This window comes from Lagopus leucura, unplaced genomic scaffold (genome assembly GCF_019238085.1).
Source record: "Lagopus leucura isolate 7727_CA_CO unplaced genomic scaffold, USGS_WTPT01 Super-Scaffold_100015, whole genome shotgun sequence".
Lineage (NCBI taxonomy): Eukaryota > Metazoa > Chordata > Aves > Galliformes > Phasianidae > Lagopus > Lagopus leucura.
The window spans coordinates 7,523,218-7,549,247 of NW_024962269.1; the positions used below are offsets into that span (position 1 = coordinate 7,523,218).

The 26,030-nt window shown below is 38.5% G+C and overlaps 1 protein-coding gene across 1 annotated transcript in view; it reads right to left on the bottom strand.

Moving 5' to 3' along the window:
• The window catches only part of FBN1 (fibrillin 1), a 145,796-nt gene that overhangs the window by 24,444 nt on the left and 95,322 nt on the right, over nt 1-26,030 (bottom strand). The window contains exons 30-44 of the mRNA XM_042875783.1: nt 23,339-23,464; nt 22,495-22,620; nt 14,127-14,249; nt 13,427-13,549; nt 11,512-11,637; nt 9,900-10,022; nt 9,183-9,305; nt 8,210-8,374; nt 7,740-7,808; nt 7,501-7,626; nt 7,196-7,318; nt 6,555-6,713; nt 5,531-5,602; nt 3,200-3,325; nt 1,357-1,479 (exon numbers count right to left, since the gene is read on the bottom strand). Of these exons, the coding sequence (XP_042731717.1) occupies nt 1,357-1,479; nt 3,200-3,325; nt 5,531-5,602; nt 6,555-6,713; nt 7,196-7,318; nt 7,501-7,626; nt 7,740-7,808; nt 8,210-8,374; nt 9,183-9,305; nt 9,900-10,022; nt 11,512-11,637; nt 13,427-13,549; nt 14,127-14,249; nt 22,495-22,620; nt 23,339-23,464 (1,833 nt within the window). The remainder of the gene's footprint in view (nt 1-1,356; nt 1,480-3,199; nt 3,326-5,530; nt 5,603-6,554; nt 6,714-7,195; nt 7,319-7,500; nt 7,627-7,739; nt 7,809-8,209; nt 8,375-9,182; nt 9,306-9,899; nt 10,023-11,511; nt 11,638-13,426; nt 13,550-14,126; nt 14,250-22,494; nt 22,621-23,338; nt 23,465-26,030) is intronic.

Sequence of the window (26,030 nt, forward strand, 5' to 3'; positions counted from 1 at the left end):
TCATCACCAGAAGAATGCTATTTCTATAGTAAGGCAAATGCAGTACTCATAGCCCCAGTGAACATGATAGACCCTAGTTTTGATTCAGCAAGATGCAAGCCACTGAGTGCAGTTCTTTTTCATGTAGTAGCATGACTGATTCAATACTGCAAGGTGCTTAGCACCTTGCTCTCACAGCAGAGCCATTAGGAGTTTCCTTTCTTTGCTGGATCAAGTACTTTATCAACCACTTTTATTTTTACTCTAATTGTTTATTTTCACTAAACATAAAATAAGAGCAAAATACAGGGAAGTATTACTATTTGTGCCAATTCACACTGGTTTATTGTAACCCATATCAGAACCTTTCCTGGCTCTTCCTGTACTACTGTAATGAATGCCTAAAAACAATTACATTGAGAATATATTGAATATTTACATGTGCCACTGCATAGCTTTACAAAACAAAGTTTCAGTTCTCATGGTAGGGCTCTGGTTGCCCCTAAACCCTTTTCCCTTAAGAGTCTAATAAAACAATGAAGAACTACTCTGCAGGGAAAGCGTACTTCCTCAAACTCAAGAACTCAAGCAAAATCTCAAGCAAAACGTTATCAATTTCCTTTGTAATTATTATTTTGTTCAGAAATGTATATAGTATTTACAGCTGCTTGGCTCCCAGCACTCTTTAAAATCTCTGCAGTTCTTCAAGTAATCAACACAAATGCCTCTCTGGATTGTGATTTTAAAGGAAAGAGCAAATAGATTAGAGAAGGGCTGTCCCACTCGGGGAGTATTTAAAAATAATGTTCTGGGGCCCATTTAAACCCACAGAAAAGTTAGGAAGTTTAACAATAAGCTTTTAAAGTTATCTATTGCATATGGCCTAGCAGATAAGTCCACCTTAACAGAAGAGACCCCAGCAAGCAGTGTTTTATTTGTGAAAATATAGCTGGCAAATAAAATACTGAAAATTAAAATGAAAATCAAATAATTTATGCAGAGGAAGGGAAAAATACTGCATGTTCTCTGTCCAGACAGTAGCTAAGTTTTTAGTGTCAGAGAATAGCTAGTCAAGAAACAGTGAATAACTTGGACTACAGAAGCATCTTTGCAGTCTGTGGGATAGAGTGGAAGGCAAATACTTACTCATATGAGTATCACTTATGCCTTTGTGGAATAGGCCCAATAGATTTCTGGCAATTAGCAGAACATTTATGGGAATTCCTAAAGGGCTTTAAGAGGAGGGTTCCTGGAGCTCAGATCATCTCCCAGTACAATAAAATATACATCTTCCTGAAGTGGAGACTGCTGTTAATGCTCCTATTAAAAGCTACTACTTTCTGCAGACATTCACCCAAAGAAGCCAGGCGTACTCACCAGTGCAGCGGCCAGTTGATGTGAACCTATAGCCAGGTTTACAGTCACAACGGTAGCTCCCAGCTGTGTTGACACATTCTGCATTTTGCTGGCACACTGGTCCGTTTTGGCATTCATCGATATCTGTCAATACAAGAAGGAATTTGATGACTATGCTATCCACGAGAATGGCAACAAAACCATTTTGTTTTTAATGCAAAGGATACAGTCATAGCAAGTATATGAATTTCTTTTGAACTGTGAAAACATCAATATATTGACAAAAGTAGACATTTGGTCAGATTCAGTTTTTTCCCCCGAAATGACCCCAAATCCACATTCTCCATTTGTAAAATTCAATCCTGTTTAGAGGACTGATACGATGGTCTTCTGAAGGTATTAGAATGCACAGGAAAGGCCTGTAGCAATTGTTCATTTGGATGGATCACTGTCTTAGACTGCAATCAGAATACACCTGCATAGATCTCTAAGTAAATATCACAAGCACCTCTCTTGATTGTAACAAAGACTCGAGATCCAAGGTGGACTGTAGTAGCTCTCAATGTAAACATCAAATTTCAGACGAAAGAAATTCAACCAGTTCTCCTTACTGAGGAAAATTTAAGATGAATATATGAGTAACACTTATCCTTCTTTGATATTGGTCTGTGCTTACAATTCGGTAAGCTCAGCCCTGGTTTCTTTCCTGTGGATGGCTTCCTGCTCAAGGAAGCACACTCACTCAGGATAGCTGTACCGCTATTTCTGCTACTAGTAGGATCTTAGAGACCAATATTTCAGGCACTGGTGACCCAGACAAAGACTGTAAGAATCTGATGGAAAAAGTCATTCTCACAAAGTGTAAGACAAGGAATGAAAATAAATTATTGCAACTGGATTTGTTTATAAGTTCTGAAGATAGATTCACAGAAGTAGAGTTTTACTGTGGGTGGATTGCTGCCAGCTCCCTGGTTCCCAAAATCTGGAAGGGAGATGAAGCATTTTATAGAGAAGATGGTATAGCCAAGAGATAACTGTAGAAGAACCTTCTTAGAGAAATACACAGTGTTAGAGAGGTGAGTCACAACCACGTTCTAATAACAGATATTGACTGCAACAAATCAACCTTACTCTGGAAAAAAAAAAAAAGTGAGGGTGGAGCACTGTGCTTAAATGCAATTTTACTGTTCTTAAACAGTATGCTCAGCACTGGGTGGCACAGCAGATATCCCCTGAGCTGATTCAACCTCGGATCACAGTCAATGCAACCCTCATTTTCACTTGGGTTTTCAAATTAAATAGAGAACTTTATTTCCCTAGAAATCTGTTTCAGTTAGAAGGTGCGTACAGAAGATGCTTGTATTTGAAGGTCCTCAGTACCATGCTCTGCAGTACCTATTTTGTCAGCAGTCATAAACCACAGCAGGGAATGAAACAATTCATATTAGTATCTTCAGTTTCTTCACGAAACTAACAATGTTAGAAGGTGTTTAAATTGGCAAATAAGTTATCATGTGTTTTACTATGTACACAAATCTCTCCTCCATGAGAAAAAATATCTTGGAGTACAATAATTGTTCTCATGATCTGACTCAAGACAACTATTTTTTTTTTCTTGGCTTTACTGTCAAATGTGAAAAACAGTGTTTATTCCCATGACTGCTGATTCACGCTCCTGATGTCTGATGAAAAATCTGGCATTTTCTATGCAAAAGAATTCAGAAAGTCTTAATTAACACAGACCTATTACACCGATCCTGGTATTTCCCTTTGTTAAGACTGACTTGCAAACAGATCATATTTGCCACTGCCTGAATTGCCAGTTGGTGAAACAAGATTTCTCTGAATGAGATCAGCATTCTACCTTCACAGATCAGCAGCTTGTCATTGTAGAAGAAGCCCACCGGACACTCGCATCGGAAGCTGCCAACCATGTTTATACAGATTCCATTTTCACACACTCCAGGAATCTCTCTGCATTCATCAATATCTGCAAGAAGAATTTTTATAAATACTTGTAAATGGCACTTCGTGAAATTCTCTGTTACATGATACATCTTACATTTATCCTTCCTAAAATTACCAAATGTATGTGATCATCATAACATTCCCAACTGGACAGTGAGCATGGAAATGCAGAAATTCGCTGTTTCCTCAAGTACTCTTCACTGTAGGCCAGCTCTATCCTGCTACATGAGAAGGCAGAAGATAGCATGCGTCCTTCCTCATCTCTCCCACCCACAGCCCTGATGAACCTGCTCATTCATTCTGAGTGCTGAAATGGAATTACTGGGAAGAGTTGAATTGAAAGAATGCAACTTCCTTTGTTTTAATATAGGAGAACTGAATGCAAGCAGTGATCAGAACTCAATTCGCACTGTTTTACCCTTGTTAATCGGGGTAATAACCATGCATTTCTTTAACAGTTTGGGAGTGCCAATGCCAGGTAACATCTGCAGTGATGCCAATGTGCTATTAATTAGATTGACTAAGCCAGGCAGCCAGGGTTTGCCAGTATTCTTTATATACATGGGTTAAGTAATTGATTTAGGCAGAAAAAAGCAGCTGTTATTTCAATTATGTCTATTGGATTCTTAAGTTAATTATGTTTAATATTCTGACAACAATAAACAGACTCTCCCAAACCTCTCCTGTTAGTAAAAACTGCTACATGCATTGTTGGATACGAGACAGAATTAGTAGGGAATGAGCAGGTAATGTGAGTTTTAACCAGAAAATGTCTTTTTTTAAAAATTCTTTTATTTTTTTATTACTAGATTTGAGTTTCCTGATTAAAAATAGAAATTAGTAAAATCACCTTACTCTCTGAACCGGCCATCTGGGGTAAGTATATAGAACTTCAATCCAAACAACAGACAAGTAACATGTAAAGATTGTGACCAAATATTACAAGGTACACAGAACACTGTCCCTGCAAAGCATGTGCTATCTTGTTCCCATGCTTGGTGCCTAAAGATGTAAGGGACATCAGGAGATGCTAAGCAAAAGCATCAGGATGAACGTTGCAACCTAGTGACACCCACCAAGACATCAGAGCAGCAGGAAGAGCCTGTGGTTTGTATGGTGTAAAGCTGTGTGTTCACCCCTCTAATGCTGCACTGGAACATGTTGGTGGCCTCTCTGGGATAGCCCTTTTGTTTCAGTTGGCTCCTGCCCTGCTCTGTGGTGCGATGGGGTGGAGAGAGCTGACTGCAACACTCCTGGCACACACGCTGCTACAGGTGCAACTTTTACTTCTGTGCACGTTAGGCTGATGCACGGTCCCTCTGCAGTGCTATATCCCATTGAGTTTATATGGCTGAACATCAATTCCCATGATTCTGAATCGATGCTCAAGTCAAACCTCAGTGCCTTTTGTTGATGAATGGCCCAACTGATAATAATTTGGGTAATGCTAACAATGAGAAGTGGAAACTTTTCTCACAAGAAACCAGCCTGATAAATCATAATACTGTATATTTCAGTAACTTCTTTAAAAAAGACATTTCCTATTTTAACTAGAAAAACTTTCACCTAACTAGCTGAACACTGCATCACAGCGACAGCTTAATCCAAAAGCACCTGATTGCTCTCTATATATTGCCTCAGTGTGTTAAAGGTCACATTATCTGCTTCTTATTTGCATTCTTCTGTGAATAAAAGCAAAATGGAGTCCCAGTAGGGATTTACTCAGATCCTTGTCTTTGAATTTCTCATCCTCTCCCTCTTTTTGTTTTGCAATTTGTTACTCACCATTCAAAAGTTATACACAATAACACATGTGAGAAAAATTCCAGTTAAACAGAAGAAAGGATTTTTGTGTCAAACCAATACACTTGGGGACTGGTGTGAAATGTCAAATTAAATCCGTGCTTTAGTCTCAGGAAAGACTCCTCATTCTACCCAGACCAAATGCTGATTGGCCTTACTCCCAGTTCTTGTATGCTTGGTAATCTGTGCCCTGCTGTAGGCCTGATGACAATTTCTTTAGAGCTTTATTTTGCCTTAATAACAAGCAGCAATAATCATTGCTGCCAGCTAGGAGGAGCTATACAGAAAGCTTGCAGATTCAGAGCTAGATGGAAGTTTCAACACCATTACACTGTTTGAAATAAATAACTGGGAAAGGAAACTTCCTCTCTTCCTTGGACAGAGGTAGTATAGAGTTTAGTTCAGAACAGAAATCACAACCCACCAACTGGTAATCCTGTGTAAATGTCAATGAAGAATCCAGGCCTTTGACTTCCACAGAGTGTAGAAAACTCATCTGCAACAGGAAAACAAAACAGTGAGAAAATAAAGCATATTTTGAGTTAATCAACAGCCAAAAATTCACTATATCCTTAACCTGCAGTCCAAAATTCACTACATCTATTGTCTAAGAATTTTCTTATTCTGCTTTTAAGCACCTGCAGGACACACAGAAGTATGCAGACCTCGAGGGCTCACACTGTGATGTGCCTGGTTACACATGCAGGTTCTATTCAAAGGCCCTTGAGAACAGCATATATACAAAGATGCAGAAAACTTGGGCTCACATCCTGGTTTTCCTGTGCGTGTGCTTATCTTTGCATTACATTTTCTGTGTACAAGTCAGATCTGACTTTAAAAAATCTGAACCATAAGTTGGAAGTTATCCAATTAATTGTCTAGGAAGTCTGTTCTTGAAGCAAACCAACTCATAACAGAATGGGAAATTCTAGGCTCAATTACTAGGTCTAAATCAGTGTGGAGGATTCCTGTATCCCACACAATACATCCAGAAACTGCTACATCTTATATGTAGCTGTTTGACACAGATCATTCTCAGAAGACACTGAGGTACTTCTGTAACGGTGAACAGAAAGGCCCCTGTGGCAATCAGCAGTGAGGGCACAGCGTGGCACATACAATATTTGTTGGAGCAATGCCAGTTTTGTGCCTGCTTCAGTATGCCTTGAGTAATAGGCATTTGCAAAGAGGCAAGTGAAATCTCTCATACAGAGAAACTGTCACAGAGGAGGCGTGCATGGCCCACAGTCTGCACACACACCACTCCAAAAGGATTTAAATATACACCTTGATTGTGACTAGGGCTGATTCCACACTGACCAAAAGTAACCATTTCAGACACATAAGACAAAAGTAAGCCATCTCTTTCTCTAACAACATTACATCTGCTATCAGTAAACATGTTACTAAAGCTTTCACTTTGCTTTGCAATGAGGAAAAGAAAGTACCAGTGCTAGGGATAGGACACTGTTCACAAGGCTTATTCCATGCACGTCCAATGTTGTACGAACAACAGCACATTTTCTTGGTCATATTAAAGAGTAGTTCGCCATCACAGGTTTGATTGTCAGCATAATAATTTCTGTAGCATAGACTTCTTCTCATATCTGTAAAAATAAAAAAAAAAACAAAAACAAAAGAACAATGCATTAGCAGCTCTTACGGATGATGATGAACTGAAGGGCTTAGGAGCTACCTCCTAATGTATGTATTTTTTAGATGCCTGTCAAGTAGATGCTGTGGCACTGTAAAATACTACGTTAAAATCTGTTCCTACAAAATTTCTAGTTTTAGAAATTTTTTTCTAGTTTTAGTTTCACCTGCAGAAGCTTTTAACTGAAAAGCTGAGGTGAAAATTGGAAGGAATGAACACAGAAAATATCAAATCAAAGGAGTAATTCTGATGATGAGATACTAAAAAACCTAATAAAAGTGATCAACTATGATTCACGCAATAAAATTAATGAAAGAAGCTTGATCTTTTGTTCAGTTAACTTTCATATAACTACATTTGAGGAATAATTCTGATCTGTGCCAGTTACAGCCCTGGCCCAAAGCATGAAGATAAAGCTTAAAAAAGCCTACATACCCATACAGTTGTTCCCTCCATTGACTTGCATGTAATCAGGAGGACAGATGCAGGTGTAGTTCCCAACAGTATTGTAACACGTGCCAGGTCCACAAATGCCAGGTGTATCACACTCATTCACATCTAGAAGAGAACAAAAAGGCGGTGAGTGGCCACAGCAATTTTCTCATTATGCTTCCAAGAATGAAAACGCCTCAGCAATACCTAAGGTTCATTTTCAAGGAGAGATCGATTCTGCTACACGTTGATTTTTCATCATTTTATACAAATAAAAGCAGCAGAATAGTTAAGTGAATGCTACGTACCATCACATACTCGGGTCTCCTCATTCAAATAGTAACCTGATGGACACTGACACTGGAAGCTACCAAATGTATTAATACACTTTCCTCCTTGGCAGAGCCCAGGCAGTTCTTGACATTCATCAATATCTGTTCAAACAAATTCACAGACATTATCTCATTCATGCTTTTCCATGAAAATAACACTCCCTGAAGAGTTTTATAGTTTTAGATGTATAAAAATAGGAAAATGTAAACATTACCCTCTAATATAACTGTAATAGGGTTCGGTCGGAATCCTTCTCCTCCAGGGCAAAGAACCTTATACTCAGCTGAAAACGAAATAGAATTATGAATCTGCAATAGTAGAAACATTTTCAGCGTAATTACCTTTGAAAATTAGTCAAATTATTTCAGGAAAATTTAAATGTAAAGATACTAGATAACCAGACATCAACATTAGGTTTTACAGCCGTTATTCCATTTTGTATTGCCAAGTGTTTTATGTAATAGAATACATACACAGAAGTGATGATAATATTCTTAATAGATAATTTTTTTGAAAGGCGTGTAAAAGTTTTGGTTAACAGTTGCTGAGGTTCTCCAGGAACCTCTTTCCTGCATGTACAACAAATAACCACACCAGGACTTGAGTTACCTGGCTAAATGAGAAAAACAAGACAAAACAAAAAAAAGATGTATTGTTAACTCTAACCAGGGAAAGCTGACTTACTTGTGTTCACAGATGGGCACTGTTCACAGGGAACTCCCCAAGCTCTGCCCAGGGAGCAGCAACAGGAAGCCTTAGAAACACCCACTCCAATTTCATTGCTGCAGAAGGTGCCACCATTATCTCCACGAGTTTTAATGTCCAGGTAACAGTTGCCTGATCGTGTATCTATTTGGAATGCACATAATAACAAACATTACCAGAGAAGAAAGCAAATAATTAAAATATCTCATGAGCATATTCTTAGAAAGCCCTTCTTTTTTGCAGGACATTCACAGAAGGTAACTTGTGCTGTCCATGAGGACCCAGCCTTCCTCTCTTAGATAGGACAGTGCTGCCCCATCTCTTTGCTCCATTGTTGTACTTTTCACAAAGCAGGGAATTTCTTCAATATACCAGGGCAAGTTCAGCCAGGTCTTTTCTCATTGTTATTTACATTGTCACCCACATTTGTACATCCTTTCCAGAATGAAAACATCTACACATTAGGAATTTTAAATACGTTTGAACTTTTTTAGCATCTCTATGCTCACTTAAAATAAAAGCCAAAAAATATCAGAGGAGTACCAAGCAGTTAGACTCTAATACAAGAGCTCTTCCATTGGTCATGAAAGCTGCATCTAGCCAAGATGCACTCAATACTACAAGAGCATGAGTGGCTTTGTGCCACAGCTTCATTTGCCTATCATCCTGGGTCCAACTGGATGTTGGTTTAAGGTTGTTGAATTTTAAAACTGTCCCATGCCTTCTTTAAATTGGACACTTATAACAAGCCCCAAGGTGTTGGCTCTGACAAGGCACTGCTGGCACGCTATATCACTCTGGACATATTTCTACTGCACTATTAGAACTTTTAAAGCCAAGGGCAATAGGGTGTGAGTTTGTTCTAGCCCTCTTCCATGACCTAGAACTTTATTCCTAACACTTAGCCTTACAGCCTCTCTGTGCAACTTCACTTGTTAAATGCAATCCTTACCAACACAGCCAACGCGGGTGGGATTCAGCTCAAAATCTGGAGGGCACTCACAGGTGTAACTACCAGCTGTATTGACACATGTACCACTAATGCAGGTTGTGGGATCTGCACATTCATTAACGTCTGCAAGAAAAAAACAGCAGGAGGTAAGCAAATACACATGGACACTATCAATATATCAACTACACTGACTACCATAAATCCATTAGCTCTCAAGTACTGATATCCAAGAAGCTTTAAAATGTACACACACACTCTAGAAGTATAACACTAGCCTAAAATCAATTCTTCATTGCACTGTAAAAAAAAGTGGAAACATAATCTATGAATTCACATACAGTATTCAGAAATACTTAGAGGAAAGCTAGATAACAAGCTCACTGCTTACAATACAGTACTGTGAATGGAAACTACAGGGCACAACAAATCTCTGCCTGGAAGATGTGAACAGGCAGAACTGTTATCTTGTATTTCTTTCCTTCTTTACTTAAGGCAGTGTGATACTGGAGGCTGACAAAGAATGGGAAAGAGTAGAGAAAGCCACTAGTATCCATAGTACAGTGCCCGCTGCCTTTTCTTTCTGTGCTATACAGTAGGGAAGGGTGCATTTTCCTTATATCCAAACTGATATGTACAGATTTTTAATAGAATTTCCTTTGGAGTTGATAATAACATTAACAGAAAATTAAAAAGCATGCTGTTCAAAATCATCTTTACCTGTGCAATTACCACCACTTCTGTCCAACTCATAGCCCACTTCACACTCGCATCGGAAAAGTCCAGGAAGGTTATGACAAGTTCCATAGACACAGATGTTAGGAAGTGAGCACTCATCAATATCTGACAGAAATAGGAGGGGAAAAGTATGAATTTCCTTTAACTTTTTAATACAGGTACAGGAAACTACAAAAAGGTTCAGAAAACATGAATCTGGAAGCCAATGGCTCCTGAGCATTGGGTAAGAGCAAAAAAAAAAAAAATAACATGCAAGATTAATATTTGAGGCCTAAGTAACCTAATCCATAGCCTTTGTTTTGGGCAAAAGGCTCTTTTCAGTGTCACTAGAAGCCATGCCAGGAACAATCTGAGCTTGTTAGTGGGCTAACCTGACAACTAGCAAAACTAAACATGGCAGGAGATAAGCTTTAAACAAGAAGTTTTTCCTAAATCAGCAGCCATCTCCAGAAAGCAGGACTTCAGTGAAACAAAATTAATTAAATAAATAAATCAAAAACCAACAAAAGTGAATACTAATATTCAGGTTCCTGCATTTGACAGATTTTGAGTTTGGCACCTGGAGCTCACTTTTGTGTGCTTTGTTCAAATCATGATATCCAATTCAGCACTTAAGGAATGCTGCACCGCACAAAGAACAGCTAATTTGATATGATAAAAAGAAGAGTGTTTACAAAGAACCTTAAAATCCTGCATTTAGTCTGCACATCCAAGACATCCAGGATAGACTGTTATAGAAACAGGAATTAGACTCTATATAAGCTATTTAAAGTTAGCTAAAAGCTTTCTAAGTAAATTGTTGCATGAAACATTATGAAACCTAATATTGTTTTAGTTTACAGAAAAATTCAAGCTCATAAATTATTTCTCTTGGTAGATTACTTAAAATAATGCACAGAACACTTCTGAGGGGAAAAATCCTATTTATAGAGGTGCACTTATGAACTCCATCAAATATCAGTTCTTATTAGTATGTCAGATGATATGGCTGCTGCTTCTTAACTGACTGAACTGATAAGTGCCGCACAAACTGTGGATTTCAAATGTTACTGTTGAGAACATGACCTTAATTAAATACAGGTAAGTGACAGATTACTTTCAAAATAGTACAAAAACTTCCTGCAAGGCTTCAAATTCTGATTCTGCACATGGCAGAAGCTCTCAAAACGGGTTCACTGTGCTAGCTACAAAACCAGTGTTTTTCAGCTTCACATACACAAAGCCAAAATAAAACTTTTTCTGCTTAATTTTAATGAATAAAATTAAGAACTGTTTGCAGACTAACCAAGATAAAATGGCTGTTGACCAAGTCATTTGGATCACCAATCACACCACAAATAATATGTGGTAAGACAGTCTCCAAAAACTTTTTCTCTGTATAGAACAGGTTGATGAAGACACAAGGGCTCATAATAAATATTAGCAACCTTTTTCTGTTTAAATGACTATAAATGAAAAAAACCAAAAAACTAATGACAATTTTCAGGCAGTTCTCAACGCAACCATAACTGCAACCAATTGCAAGATTTTTCAGACATAAAGTATTATTAAGGCAGAGTTTGCTGAATGTTGTTCAAAGCTTATGGCGAATTACCTTCACATGCTTTCCCATCCAGACTTGGCAAAAATCCCATATCACATTCACAGCGATATCCTCCTGGGGCATTGAGGCACTGCCCATTTTCACAGAGATTCAAGTTTTCGGAGCATTCATCTAGGTCTGTAAAAGGAAGAGAAATTGAAGGTTTACAGTAAACACAGTGTTCTCAACACTTGTTTCAGCTACAGCATGCAGTGTTCAAGGATTTTAACAATTCTGCACATGCAGAAGAAACTACAGTCTACTTAAGCTTACAAGCTATTACATGCAACAGCTTGGTATATTTTCTACATTAGGAAAATGCAGCTTCTAACAAAAAACAAACTGAGCTAGAGAGACAGACTGCTAACATATCTGCAGTTAACAGAAACTGGAGGCAGTACACATGGTCAAATTTAGATTCAGAACAAGCATGTCTGTTTTATTATTGTTATGACTTCTATTACAGAAAGGCCTAGTGGCAGCAACAGAGATAAGAGATTTACTGTGAAATAAACAGGTCCAGTAATAGACGGTCTCTATGCCAAACATAAAACACTAGCAAAGTGGCACTGAGGTGAAAATATAACCAAAACCAAATTGGAATTAAACAGTTGAGAAAAGCCGTCTTGGTAGTACTGGGTTACCTGACCCTTCAGATAGACTGTGGCCATTATTTTCTAGCTGACATTTTATGCATCACAACCCATGTGTTGCAGCTGGCAGTGCGCAGGTTATGGAGGCCACTGAGGAGATGAATCAGATTCAGGACTAAATTATAGAGGAGACTGAATTAATAATTCAAATTTGGCCTTAAACCTGTGGAGCCATTTTCTCAGATGTCATGAAAACTGCTATCATTCATAAAGTGCTGCGGATTTGCACTAGCTGAAAATGTGGCCCAGCGAATGCCTTATCACATGGCTTTATACTGAACAGGACCCCTCTCCATATAGCGTTACCAGCAACACTGAATTTGTTAGTGTTAGCTGGGGTCCTGATGACCAAGTCTACGTGAGCTGTACTGTTCTTCAAAGTGTAAGTGAGGGTGGGAAACTCAGCTCTCTAGCAGTGATTTACAGTAACATTTACAGTTCATAAAATGAGGTTTCAGCATGTCAGCACTGTGTCTTGACACCAACTTTCAGGGTGATGCAGTAAAGTGGTCCGACAATAGAAACTTCCTTATGGAAAAACATTTTTAGGCAGTTTATACGATTATTTTAATACACATGCCCCACTACTTAAATATCAATATTGGCAGCCAATGAACTGCCTACAAATTGGATAAATTATATGACCAAGCACTGTTATAATGTTTGCAATCCACTAGCAAGAAAAGGTCAATGAAAACTTTCATTTTATGAAGAGAAAAAAGCAACTGCTTTAGGCCAGGTATAATATGCAGTACCTTTCAAGTTTTGGCAACTTAAGTGAATTAGAACACAGTGAAGGATGACATTCAACAATAATTTCAAATCTTTAAAAGGTGGCTGTTTTTTCTAATCTGACATTGAATCATAGACTAACTTAGGTCGTAAAGGACCATTGGAGGTCACCTGGTCCAGCCTCTGCCACAGAGAAGATTAATTTTAAAATTAGATCAGATTGCTCACAGCTTTGCCCAGCTGAGTTCCTAGTAATTCCAAAGATGGAAATCTCACAATCTCTTTGGGCGCTTGCTGCAGCTTAAATGCTATCCTCTGAAATAGCAACTGAATACTGGGACCATCACACTTAATACAACACAGTCCTTGAACTGAGTCGCATTTTATATTCCAGCTGAATGGAAATTATGAGTACAAAATCACAGAGTTTACACTGTGAATATTAATTCACTGATATCTGTGCTTAAATTTTAATACCAATAAAAGTAAGTGCCAGGTGAATATTCAAGCATGGCACTTCTCTTGTTGCTAAGAAAGCTCACCTGTACAAGTGAAGCCATCCCCAGTATAACCTTCTTTACACAGGCAGCGGTAAGAGCCCATTGTATTCTTGCAGTCAGCATGTGGGCTACACATGTGGGTTCCATTGGAGCACTCATCCAGATCTTTAAAATAATAATAATTTTTTAAAAAGCAACATTAGTCAACAAAACAAAACTGACTCAGCACAAATACACACTTTAAATAGCATATGGCAGACAGAACCTCTACTTAAAATAATCATGTCTATAATAAAACCTACATATCTGTGAAACCATCTGATTGGAAAAGCAGGCAGAACTTATTTGCAGGCCAGCAAAGCAGTCTGACAAGGTAAGTGTGAGTGAGGAAGCCACATGGCACCCTCAGGTTAAGAACTTCTGGGTTATATCTTGTTTTCACAGGAAGTACTGAGAGACCTCTCACTCCACAGCACAGCCACAAGCTGCTCCTAAGGACACACTGTCTCTCCCCATGGTCCAGTCCACTTCCACTGTTTCAAAAGCCAAACATGAGATAATGTTGATTTCAGTTACCATGGCAGAGAATTTGCCCTACAACGGATCATGTCAAATTGACCTAACAAAGCAGAATAACAGTTTCTCTTCTCAATTTGTAGGTGTGGTACTGTTTTTTCCAGAGTTGCTGAGCTACGGTATTGATCAGACCTTACAAATAAATACAAATGCATACAACTCTCACCTGTGCATTTGATACCATTTCCAATCCAGCCGCTGCTGCAGCTACATTTAAAACTTCCTGGTGTGTTTGTACAAACGGCGTGTCTATCACAGTTATGGGCTCCAATTTCACACTCATTGATATCTGTAAACACAGAGATGTTTGAAGAGCTCATGGATCAAACTTTCTCATAGACAGACTACTGATACAGTTATTTCTCAGGAAAGAGAACATGAACACAAATCACCACTTCTTTACAAAATGACATTTAGAAGTGATGCAGAGGGAAAGTAAAATTACAAAGAAGAGCAAAGAAGCATGCAGTGCATTTCACATGTGCTGGCTTACCACCTATTTTTCTGATAGGTATTTAAAGCAGTGTTTCTGCATTCCACTCCAAAGCTTTTTACAACTGAGGAGGAAGCAAGTAGCATAACATTCAGTGCATTCACAAAGAAGATGTGGACACAGTCTTTGGGAAGTAGAGGACTAAGAACTATAAAGATTACCACAGCAGATGTTTGGCATCCAGGGATGCATGTCTGTCAAGCAGCTTTCCCACAGGTTATGGGTCAAACCTGCTGACTAAGAGCTGATGACATGAGGACCTGTGCTGCCTTGACAACTCAGAGACACCACTACAATTTACTGGCACATTGTGAGCGCAGAGCTAAGTGTGTGTATGTGTGTGTGTGTGTGTGTGTGTGTGTGTGTAAGACAACAGCATTCCCATCTGCCTATCCTGGGGTCTACAGAGAAGGACTCAGGTGGCTCTGCAGTGCATAGTTTACTAAATGGTCTCAGAGGGACTACTGCACAGAGACTCCTGAAACATAGCACACCCATGTTCCCCACAGGTATCTTCAAGGATGCTGATAACACCAGCTGGGTACCATCTGCAGACCCCTAGGATTATCCCCAGATAGTTAATGAAGCCAGGTTCTGCTCTGCCAGATACTGTGTGGAAGGTGGAGGATGGGCTCTATCACTGTATTTGATGAGATAGCTGATGGAGGCAAAGATTACTAGGTATGCAGTTTATTAACACAGTGAAAAAAAGGTTAACATCCTCATCCGTAGAGGTACCAGGCAGCAAGCAATCCAAGCTTTAATATAAAGCATTCATGCCAGCACATTCTACTTGAATATTTGCTTTTTTCACATTATTTTGATTCTCAGGCATTCTCTGGCAATGTCAAAATTTATAGACAGAAAAAAAAACTAAACTGAACTCCACTCTTCCTTGTCATAAAACAATATTAATGTTCCGTATAAGTACTTGGAGAATGTATAAACTCAAAGGCAAAGTTTTCAGAAATTACTATTGGTAACTAAAACAAATCCATCAGAAGCTTTCTTACACATCTGAGCTATGGATTTTACAGAGCTTTCTATAACCAAGATATAACTGTGCTTTACAAATATATAGAATGTAAATTATCTAGAATTCACATCAAATCACTTAATATTTTTATCATTTTTTTAGCACTCCTAGATGCCTTTGCTATTGCAGTAAGCCAAAGCATGATATTTTGTACAAATCTGATGGAAAGGGAAAACAATCACACTAACTATGCACTATTCCATACATAAAAATCCAGCTCAGATCCCTATTGGGAAGATAATTAAGAAAGGGTATGAGCCACCAACCAGTAAGCAGTCACTGGGGGCCCCAAACCCTTAAAACTCACCTATCATAGTACCTAAAAGCAATTAGCTCCTTAAGGAGGGCAAAAGAGTGGAGCTACTGGGGAGACTGTCCAGATGAGATCTTAGCCATTTCTTTTATAGCCCTTAGGTTTTCTGCCCACCTTCTTTAGACGTAAGGCTTGATGTCCTTTTTTAATGCCCTACACATATATTCTGTCTTTTCACAAAAGCTACATGTTGCTCTGAGAAGCAGATAACACATCTTTCATCCTACTATTAAATTCTCAGGTCCAGAAATTACCCGAACACACTGACTGCTTCAGTCTATGTAGGGAAACTGCATCTAATCTTATTCCTCTGAGTTTTTTTCTAAACAAGACGCTGAATCAAAACTCCAGACATGAGTATTCCCATAATCCGAATATTGAAGTCCAGACACAGATCTAAGTCTGGCAGCTGGAATCTACTACTAATGAATGCTGACTGCACCAACAAGCTTGAAAACATACAAATGGACACTTACTTTCAAAAACTCTTTTAAAAAGAGAAGTGCCAGGAGCAGACAAACTCAGAGCATATTTGCCTTCATCATGTGCAGAAACTCATATGCCGATAACATCACCCTAACAGGAAACTAGCGTCTGTTAAAAATCTTCAGGGTGGTCAGAAAAAAAACAAAACACTCATTTTGGCTTGGACCGAAGGGAAAGACTAAAAGGAATTTCTAGAGGTCAGTTATGGTATAACATTGACATAAAAAAGCTGAGGCAAATACTCTATTTTTTAACCTTTACGTGATTTTTAAAACCAAACTGTTAAACCTCAACTAACATTGTGATTGCTCTGCATTTGATTATTTGATGCTTTGAAACAATCACATGCTTCCTTATACCCTTTGAAGCACAACAAAACAACAAAAATCATCATCAGTCGAGATACTTCTGCCAAGAATTCTTCTAAACCGCCAGCAAATACAAACAGAAACTTGCATGCAACAGCTACGCCACAATGAAGTCATGTTCAGGCTCAATTTTAAGGCAATCTAAAAACAATTTGCAATTCTACATGAAGCGTCTCCATCCCATTTTGCACTGGTTCACTAACAGCTTGCACCCAAGAGTCTCCACTATTATCTCCCAGTCGAAGAGAAAGAAATTGCTGCACCTTCTCACAGCTTATGGGCTGAGCACCTTCCCCACCACCCTTCTTGTTCACTTTGTGTCAGCTATCTGCCACAAAGGCTAAAAGGCTTGGAATCTTCTGCGGGATGAAAGTTGCGAGCACAAATGTATATCCAAACAGAGGTACTAATAATGGGATCAGCTTTCTCAGATATCACCCACTGAAATGCCATTCTACTTGCTTTGAACAAAATCCTGAGATCCTTTTTTAGCTTTTATCCACACACACACACCAAAAAAAAAAAAAACAAAAAACAAAAAACAATGCTTTTTTGCGTGGGTAAAGATCAAATGGGGAATGCCATGCCAAATGTATTTTCTAATACCAACTACCTTTAGAGGTACGTTGTAGGGATTATTTCATTGATGCATGAAAAAACTTTCATATATTTAGATGAAAGCTGATTGAAGTATATAACATACCATCACTAGCTTTGTCCCAGATTTTACTTATTTTCAAATCTATCTGTATTTAACTCACTCGTTACTTTACTGTAATCCCAATTCTCTCCTTTCATTGCACAGCTGAAGTTTAAGCCTAAATTTATTGCACTGCAATTATTTCCAAGGCAGAAGAGATCTCAGACCAAACATGGTCCTGTGTAAATGGGGCAGTAAAATCAATGGAATTTATGCCTGCTTATACTGGAGCTTAATATGGATTTATGTTGCCATAAGTATTGAATTATGACTTCACAGAACGAAAGAAAAAGGAGAAGTTGAGCTCTGCAGGGGAAAAATTAATACAACATAAATATCTTTAATAAGAGCAAGAGTCCAGATTGTGCTGTCTGCATGGCAGTACAAACAGTACTACTCTTCAAATAGCTCCAACTCTTTTCATGCAATTGTTTGAAGAGTAAGGCATTACTCAGTATGAGCAAAGGTATCAAGACCAAAAGAGCACACACGAGGATGCTACTCAGAGTTTAACACAAGGATGTCCTATTCCTATCGACTTCAGTGGGATTTTCATTAAAGAGTAAAAGAATGAGTCACTGATTTATATCAACCTTCTACTTCTGCCTCCAGTATGTGGCTGTGACAAGCCAAAGAAAATAAAGACATTCCAATCCAAGACTGACACTGCATCCTCAGCCAGTCCCACTGTGCCCCAGTCCTGCTGCACACATGTTCTCAGCTTTGTAATTGCACAACTCCCATTAATACTAAGGGAGTTGTCTGCCTAAAACAGATGAGAATACGCATGATAAATAATATGCAGATCTGACATCATAACAATCCCAAGCACTATGGGGAAAAAAAAAAATGTCAGTCACCCTATTTTGTTGGCTTCTTTAGTTCTCTTCTCTGGACAAATATTTTTTCTCTTAAGCCTTCGGCAATTAATAATGCATGTCTTCCATTAATCACAGAGGCCCAAGTTTTTAGGGCTATACATGTGCAGCAGAAATGCACACTTAATATATACCTGTTGTATAGGCAGTATGCTTGCAAATATGGCAATTGAATGCATGAGACAGACAGAATCTGCATGGAGAATCCTCACACAGTCTGCAAGTGGATCATTAAAAATCGTTCCAGGAGCAGCGCAGAAATAAATAACTTTATTCTCACTTGTTCTCTGGAAACATCCAAAATCAGAGGAAATTCTGTATTTGAACAGTGTGAGTAAACACTAATCCATGCCATGACAATTCACACATCTGTCATAGCACACGAAGGCATCGAGGTACTTAGTGTACATTTGCTGTTTAGTTTCCCTGTGGATTCAATAGCCTATAAGGTTTCTCAGCAAAGTGTGAATTTAGTGTCCGCCTATAAATTAGCGCTGCTGGTCAAGAATTATGCAAATCCCTTAAGCATTTTTTGGCTTTTTAATTTTTTTTGGCACTCTTTGCAGATCTGTGCATTCTATTCCACTGACGTTCCACTGGTATTCCAGGCCTGGGCCCAATTCCCACCAGGCTGGTTGTCTGATGGAAGTCACGAGGCATTTCCTCCTTCTGGGATGCTGCCCATGTAATCAGGTGAGTAAAGGCAGCCGTGAAGAGGGGAATACTTTTCAGAAAGGAGAAGACCATGAATTTCAGCTTAGTGCTCACTGTAACATAATGAGTAGAAATATATATGGAAAATTTCTCTAGTCTAGCTCAGTGCCTGTAAGATTGTTTTATTCTTTGGGAATCACTCTTAGATTTTATTTAGCATACTGCACCACGAGTTCCTCTTGGGATTTCACAAGGGGCAGATCAGTTCTTGCCTTACATCACCATCTTGGGGAGCAGTATGTTGTTGCTGGACAGATGCCTACTCACAATACTCTCCTTCTGTAGTACCCCCATTTGGCGGGCAACATCTTAACATTATCATTTTTCGGTATTTGGCCTGATACAGCCTGCTCCCAAATTCATAATGGGAAATGTATGTGTTTCACTGATATCAGAATTCTCTTGTGCCATCAGACTGAAGCAGAATGTACTATGAAGGGCAAGAAGCCAAAGGGAGGGGAGAGCTGTAAGCACACTGTACAAGTGTCATGGACCTACTTCTGAGGGCACATGCCAGGGCTTATCTCTTCTTTTCACTTTATCAGGTATCTTTATCTTTTTAGCTATGTTCTTTTGAGTCATGTAAGTATTGAATAGTGTGCACTCACTCTATGATTATCATTATTGAGTGATAGCAAGTAGCTTTAAACACCGAAGGGCCACCTCACCAAGGCCATGGTCATACACCCACTTCCAGCTTTTCCTGACACAGTACCACCACGGCCCTCATGAAGTCATCAGGGCAGCAACCAGCCCCAGCTCTCCAATCCCAAAGGCACACTGTGGAGAAGGCCAACTGACTATCTGATCATCTCTGGCTTTGATTTGATGAATGTCTCAGGCAACTTCGGTCCCCAAGTTCCACTCACTCAGCTTGACTTTGTGTACCCCGACCTTAAGTGTGTCCAAACAGAGCTACACTAGGAGCACACAACTCTGACTGGCAAAGATGGGTGGGGGCGAGTCAGAGAAAAATATTTTCCTCTGTGAAAGTATCAGAGCAAGGAAATTTAAGACTCTGCATCAACAGTGAAATATTGCAAATTTACAGGCAATGCTCCAGAGTGGCGATGAATCACAAAATGCAAATGCAAGTGCCAATACAGAATTCAATCTCTGCACAAACACACGAATACTTTATTAACAGAAAAAGCAGAGAAATTTGTCATGAAGCTCAGCAGTCTGGAACTGGGATAGGGGAAAGCTTGCAATCTTTTCTCTAGTGCCTATGTACCACTGCCTGCCTAGAAAAATCTAAAATGAACTGCTCTGTGTCAGTCTTGTCACAGTTTGCTTTGTAAATGGAAATTAAGCCATCTGTAGCACTTTACCTTAGAATTCTGCATTTACAATGTATAAATTATGCATAAAATATTTTAAATTTTATATTTGTTACTAAGCTCAGTTCACATTCTTAGTGAGAACCCAGGAGGAGGGGGGAATAACATCTGTGTGGGATGGGAATGTAAGTCAGTGGGTGGATTCTGAATCCTGTTAAATGATTGGGGAAAAAAAACATGTTTATTTGTTAAAATGGAAACAATCACTAATGACAAGGGAGATGAAATATTTAGACAAAACTGTAATGGAACCCAGAGGATGTTATTTAGTTGTTCTCACGAAATAGAGAACCTCCTATTGAACACATTTTTGTAAATTTTTTTTTCATGGGAGTTCCTAAAAACTGTGAATGCTTTTGATCTCTCTGTAAGACAAGAATCAAGCCCTGGGGGTTAAGGTGCTGTTGGTAGGGTCACTCCAAAAGATGTCTTGAAAGATGTTTTCATGGGCTCCTTCACCTGAGCAAAGGAAATTCAGTTCTGATAACTAAGGCCATGCAAATATGACATGTGGAATCCAGAGGTTTTCACCAGTAAAAATTTAAAAATCAGAATGCCTTTTAAAATCAGAATACCTGCACACTGCAGATCCTGCAGTAATACTTGTAACCTATGCTTCGGTCCCTACACAGTCTCTTCAGCATGAAACTAGTCTAAGAAGGTCCTGCTCTGCTTCCTCCCTTCTCTGAAAAGTCAAATCCAAAAGATTTTGGTGATACGAGTACGGTCCCATCTCAACTTTACCAGTGCAACTAATACTTCACCTTTTTTCCTTAGACCTCTTTTGAATTACTGAAGGTCTCAACAGCATCTGCCATAATAAAGGTACCATAATAAAAAGTATCATCCCCCCTGGGACACTGACATTTACCCAGGATAAGCAAAGGATGGGCTACAGAACAGGCAAATACATGGGAGGCAGTGGGAAAGACCCACATGGCAGATAGAATCCACCCAGAAGGCAGGGCTTGGCTGGGACCAGGAGGGAGGGATTTCCCTGCCTTTCTGTTAGCAAAAAATGTGTTTATTGGGACATTTGCTACTACCCAGAGCCACATGCTGCCAAAATTGTGGTTATTTCCAGGCACTTCCTCAGAAGCCATACCTCAAATTCCTCTCTTGCCTCCAGGACCTTTCTCTGCCTTTTGTCTTCTACTAGTTGCTTCGGCTTCCCTGTCTGCTCCTAACCATCACTTATTATGTTAGGAATGATAGTTGCGCCATGTGTAACTGATCAGCATGAGGGTTTTCAGGTCTAGAGAACTGAAGAGCTCCACATAATTCAGGGTAGAAACAAAGAACAATGAAATATTGGTCTACAGGGTACAATTAGGTTTTCTTGGATTTAGATCAGTTCATATGTAAGTCAAAGGCAGCTGTTACTAATGCATAACTATTCATCCACAATCCAATATGCAATGTACAACTTCAGCTCTCGGATTGTTCTATGAGAGCTGTTAAAAACCAGCTTCTATACTTGGGGCACTTACAGAAGTGTATTATTAACTCTGTACAATAAGAGTAGACCGAGAATAAAAGTTTGTCTCAAAAACATTGCCAGAAATGTGTTTACTCCAAGTCTACATTGAAAATTATATTAAACATATGTTTGCATTCATTTTTTGGGCAAAGCTTAAGACTCTCAACACCTTGGCTTGAGACACAAGCACTAGGATTATTTATATCGTGCCCTCTAAGTCTGTGTATTTGAAGCTCATTTATGTTAGTTGGCAATATATTAACTAATCCAAATTCTGATATTGCTCATACAATGTAGTTGGGTAGCTGTATTGTCGCCACTTTGCAAAAACTGAAAATATATTTTAGCACATATTTCAAATCATTTTTGTTAGCCAAAACAACACTTGGAACAGATACCTGCTATTTGCATTCATAGTATACAGTTCATTAATTTAAAACCACTGTGGTCCTCAGTAGTCTTCAGTTACAGCCAGCAGCATTTTCTGTTCTATTAAACCAACAACAATGTAGTGAGCTCCTAGCAGCCATTTTATCATTCATTTCAGCAGAAGGTGCATCGGGCAGAACGCTGTGCCACCCAAGTTCAGAAGAGAAGTTCAGCACATTTGGATAAAGATTATAGTATTTAAAGCAAATAAGTAAAAGAATCTCAGAAAGAGGAGAAAAAAGGGACTTGCAGAATCACAACTGTAACTAAAGTTTAACTATTAATTTTAAAACATACCTGTGCATCCAGTTGTGCCTTTCTTGCCTGAATATCCCATATCACAATGGCAGATAAATGAGCCTTTTGTGTTCTCGCAGGTTCCACTCAGACAAATGTTTGGATGCAGATCACATTCATTAACATCTAAAAAAAACCCCATAATTTAATATTTATTAAATAAAATTCTTAGGAAGTAACTAGAAAAATCTCTGAGATACGATTCACTGGAAAATACTCAGAATCATCACTATTGTCCAAAGAATGACTGTGACTGTTAATTGATGTTTTCTTTCTATATGCACGTTTGTGTGAGCAGTTACAGATAACTTTATGCGCACACACAGATGCATACATTATCCTGTTTTACACAAAACCTTTCCAAAAAATATCCTCCAGATTTTTTATTTAAATATGAAAATTTGGTTTGGATTCACCGTTTCTCTACTTTACTCTACCAAAGCACAGAACTTGCATAGTTTGATTAAGTGACTAGTTTAAATCAGCGCTGACAACTCAGCTTGCTAGAAAATTTCCACAGTGCCACCCATCCGCAGTTCCTCTCTACAAACCTTCTTTGATTTTAGCTGCATAAAATCTTTTTGGAAGAGCACCCAGAGATATGCTATTATAGATCACAATGTTTGCTTTTCAACTCGGTCTGGGAGTTTACAGGAACATACAGACATTACACCTGCATGTGATAAACATAGCTTGTGCACTGGAGCTCTTCTTATTTTTCAGTGGCCAAAACTAGAGCACAAGAGCAATACCCTGTATCATTGTATGTCTCCTTGGAAACAGTGCCTTAATAAATATTTTTTCCTTAGTTAAGGCAGATTGGAAAAGAGGTGTTTTCACTTACCTACACAAGTCTTCATGTCTTCAGATGCCATGAATCCATCATAGCAAAGACATCTGTATTCTCCTGGGATGTTTGTGCATTGGCCTCCATCGCAGATATTAGGATTATCTTCACACTCATCAATATCTGCAGGGAAAATTCAGATTAAAATATGTCTTAGACAGGTTACCTTCATGCAGTGCAACCAGTCTTAATCATGGCAAGCAAACATTTAATGCTCTGGTAATCACAATTAAGCTTGAATCCTTGTAAATAACTTGAGCGGCGTATTGCAAAATCCTCATGATGAGTAATCTCCCCTTCCTGGTAAAGTCAGTGGTAAACATTCCCCTCTGAATCCAAGAGGAGCGGGAACCAGATTTGTCAGTAGAAAAGTCATTAAGAGAAACAAAATAAAAACAAAACAAAACAGAACCTTTGTCACACAACATGGCTACATGTAATTGGAGATCCCGAGATACAATCCATCACTGCTGAAGTCAATGGAAGCTCTGAAGTCAAATTCAGACTTCACACAGCTTAAAAATGTTGTCTTAAAAATGTTGTGAGTGGTAACAAACTAGAAAACTGGACAAACTGGAGTCAAGACCATGATGGGAATAAGTACAGCACATATATTTAGTTCACTAAGAGATTTCATGTTTGTTTGTTTGGGGTTTTGGTGGGAGGTGGTAGGGAATGGGTATTTTAATGTGTATATATCTAATTATTTCATCTATTTACTTGTTAGCATTTCAGTTGACTGGCCAGCCGACACACGTATTTACATCTGCTAGCATATAAGATGCTTTTTCAGTTCTTGAAAGTAGCCATCAGTGATGGAGGCCAACCGCAAAAGCAGACACTTCATTATATTAATGCAGCCATGCTAGCGTCTGGAGTCTTTCAAAGTCTCTGGGATTATGTCAGTGCTTCTTGTAAAAATTTCTAGAATCTCCCTGTGTCAGCACCAACATAGACCAGCAAGAACAAAAATCTGAAACTGTGTACTGATTCCATGGGAAAAAAATCAGCACAAAAAGCACAAAATTCAGGAACCCCCTCTGAGAGAAAGGGTGTAACTCATTATCAGTCTGGTCTATTGTGGATTGCAGTAATTATGCAGCTGCAGAAAATGAACTCACTTTAACTTAAAATATTATCTTCATTATGCTTCTATATTTCTAGCAGCTAGTGTTTTTGTGAATACACAGCTTCTGCAAGGAAGAAGGCTGACCCATCCCTGTTCATCTTAAAGAGCAAATAATGTTAGCGTGGACATTAGCCTGGAAATTTAATTTGGAATGGAATTTGAATTAACATGCAAAATTAAGCTCTAGAAATGGGGATAATAATGACAGAAATAAAGAACTTTATTTACTAACCTGTCACTGTATTGATTTCACAGTTGGGGGAAAATCATCTGACAAAGAACCTGTTGTTTCTCCTAATTGAGCAGATTATTTATGCATAACCTCACCAATTCAAACCTGACCTACTACTGAACTGAACAGCATTCTTACCAGCTCAATTATTAAGAAATGTATTCTGTAATGGCTTCTAGCTTTGTATGATGTTAAAAATAAAAGACATGTTCACACAGAGTGCAAGCATAAAATGTAAAAAAAGTTATTTCACATATTCTGGTCACAGTGCTCCTAAATCATGTACCTTGTACAAACATACAACATACAAAAATCAGACATTCTCTGCAAAGTAGAAAATGCTGCAAAAAATATTTTTTCTTCTTTTTTAACTAACCTTGGGTAGAGACCAAAATTTCAACATGCAGACTGAATATTCACAATATATTTATATATGCAAACAATTTCTCTTCATGAGAAGAAAGCAGCATTTTTAGATACTAAAAGAGTGATGAACATGGCCCCTCACAGCTCTGAGCATTTTCTTGAGTAGAGTTTGACTTGACATCCAAAGGTGTCTGGCATTTCTGCCATCAGTATATGACATACCTCAAGAGATAGCTGATACCTGGCTACACAAATGGTAGGAAAAAAACCTCTGACCAAAATATAACCGTTATTTGTGCCCACAATTAGTTGTATCTACAGTCATTTCTGGACATGCTCAAAAAGATATGTAGTAATACCAAAAATCTGGTATTTCATCCTTCAAATCCCAACTATTGCCAGCATCGCTTATTAAAATTTCTTTCATTGTCACAACTTACATATTTAAAAAAAAAAACCTAAGCCAAATAAAGTACACAGGAAATATTGCTATTTCTCTATAAATACAGGATTATAACACTACAAATTGGCTTTAGAAATGGGGATAAAAAATAACCATTAGATTTGGTATAGCATCCTGCTGTAGCATAGTAACCTGTTCTAGCATGACATCAGTACTTTCCAGAGATGCAATCAGTTGTTGGGACTGTTAGGCAACTACTTACTATGATACTTTGTGTTAAACACATAAACAGGCTTACAGAAATCAGCAGAATTATGTAAGCCTCCTTACACACTGGCAATTGCATTCAAGTCTTTCTTAGAGGATAAAATTAAAATGAATAGTTCATAGCTTTTAATGGCTAAACTATAAGTGAAATTTGATTTTTCAGGGTCCATGTAAGATATAAATATGCAAAAATTAACACCATCTGATGCTTCAACATGCTTCTACCTGGTAAGACCTGACTATAAACCTCGAGGGACTTGTTTAACATCAAGTTAATGTTTGACAAAAACTC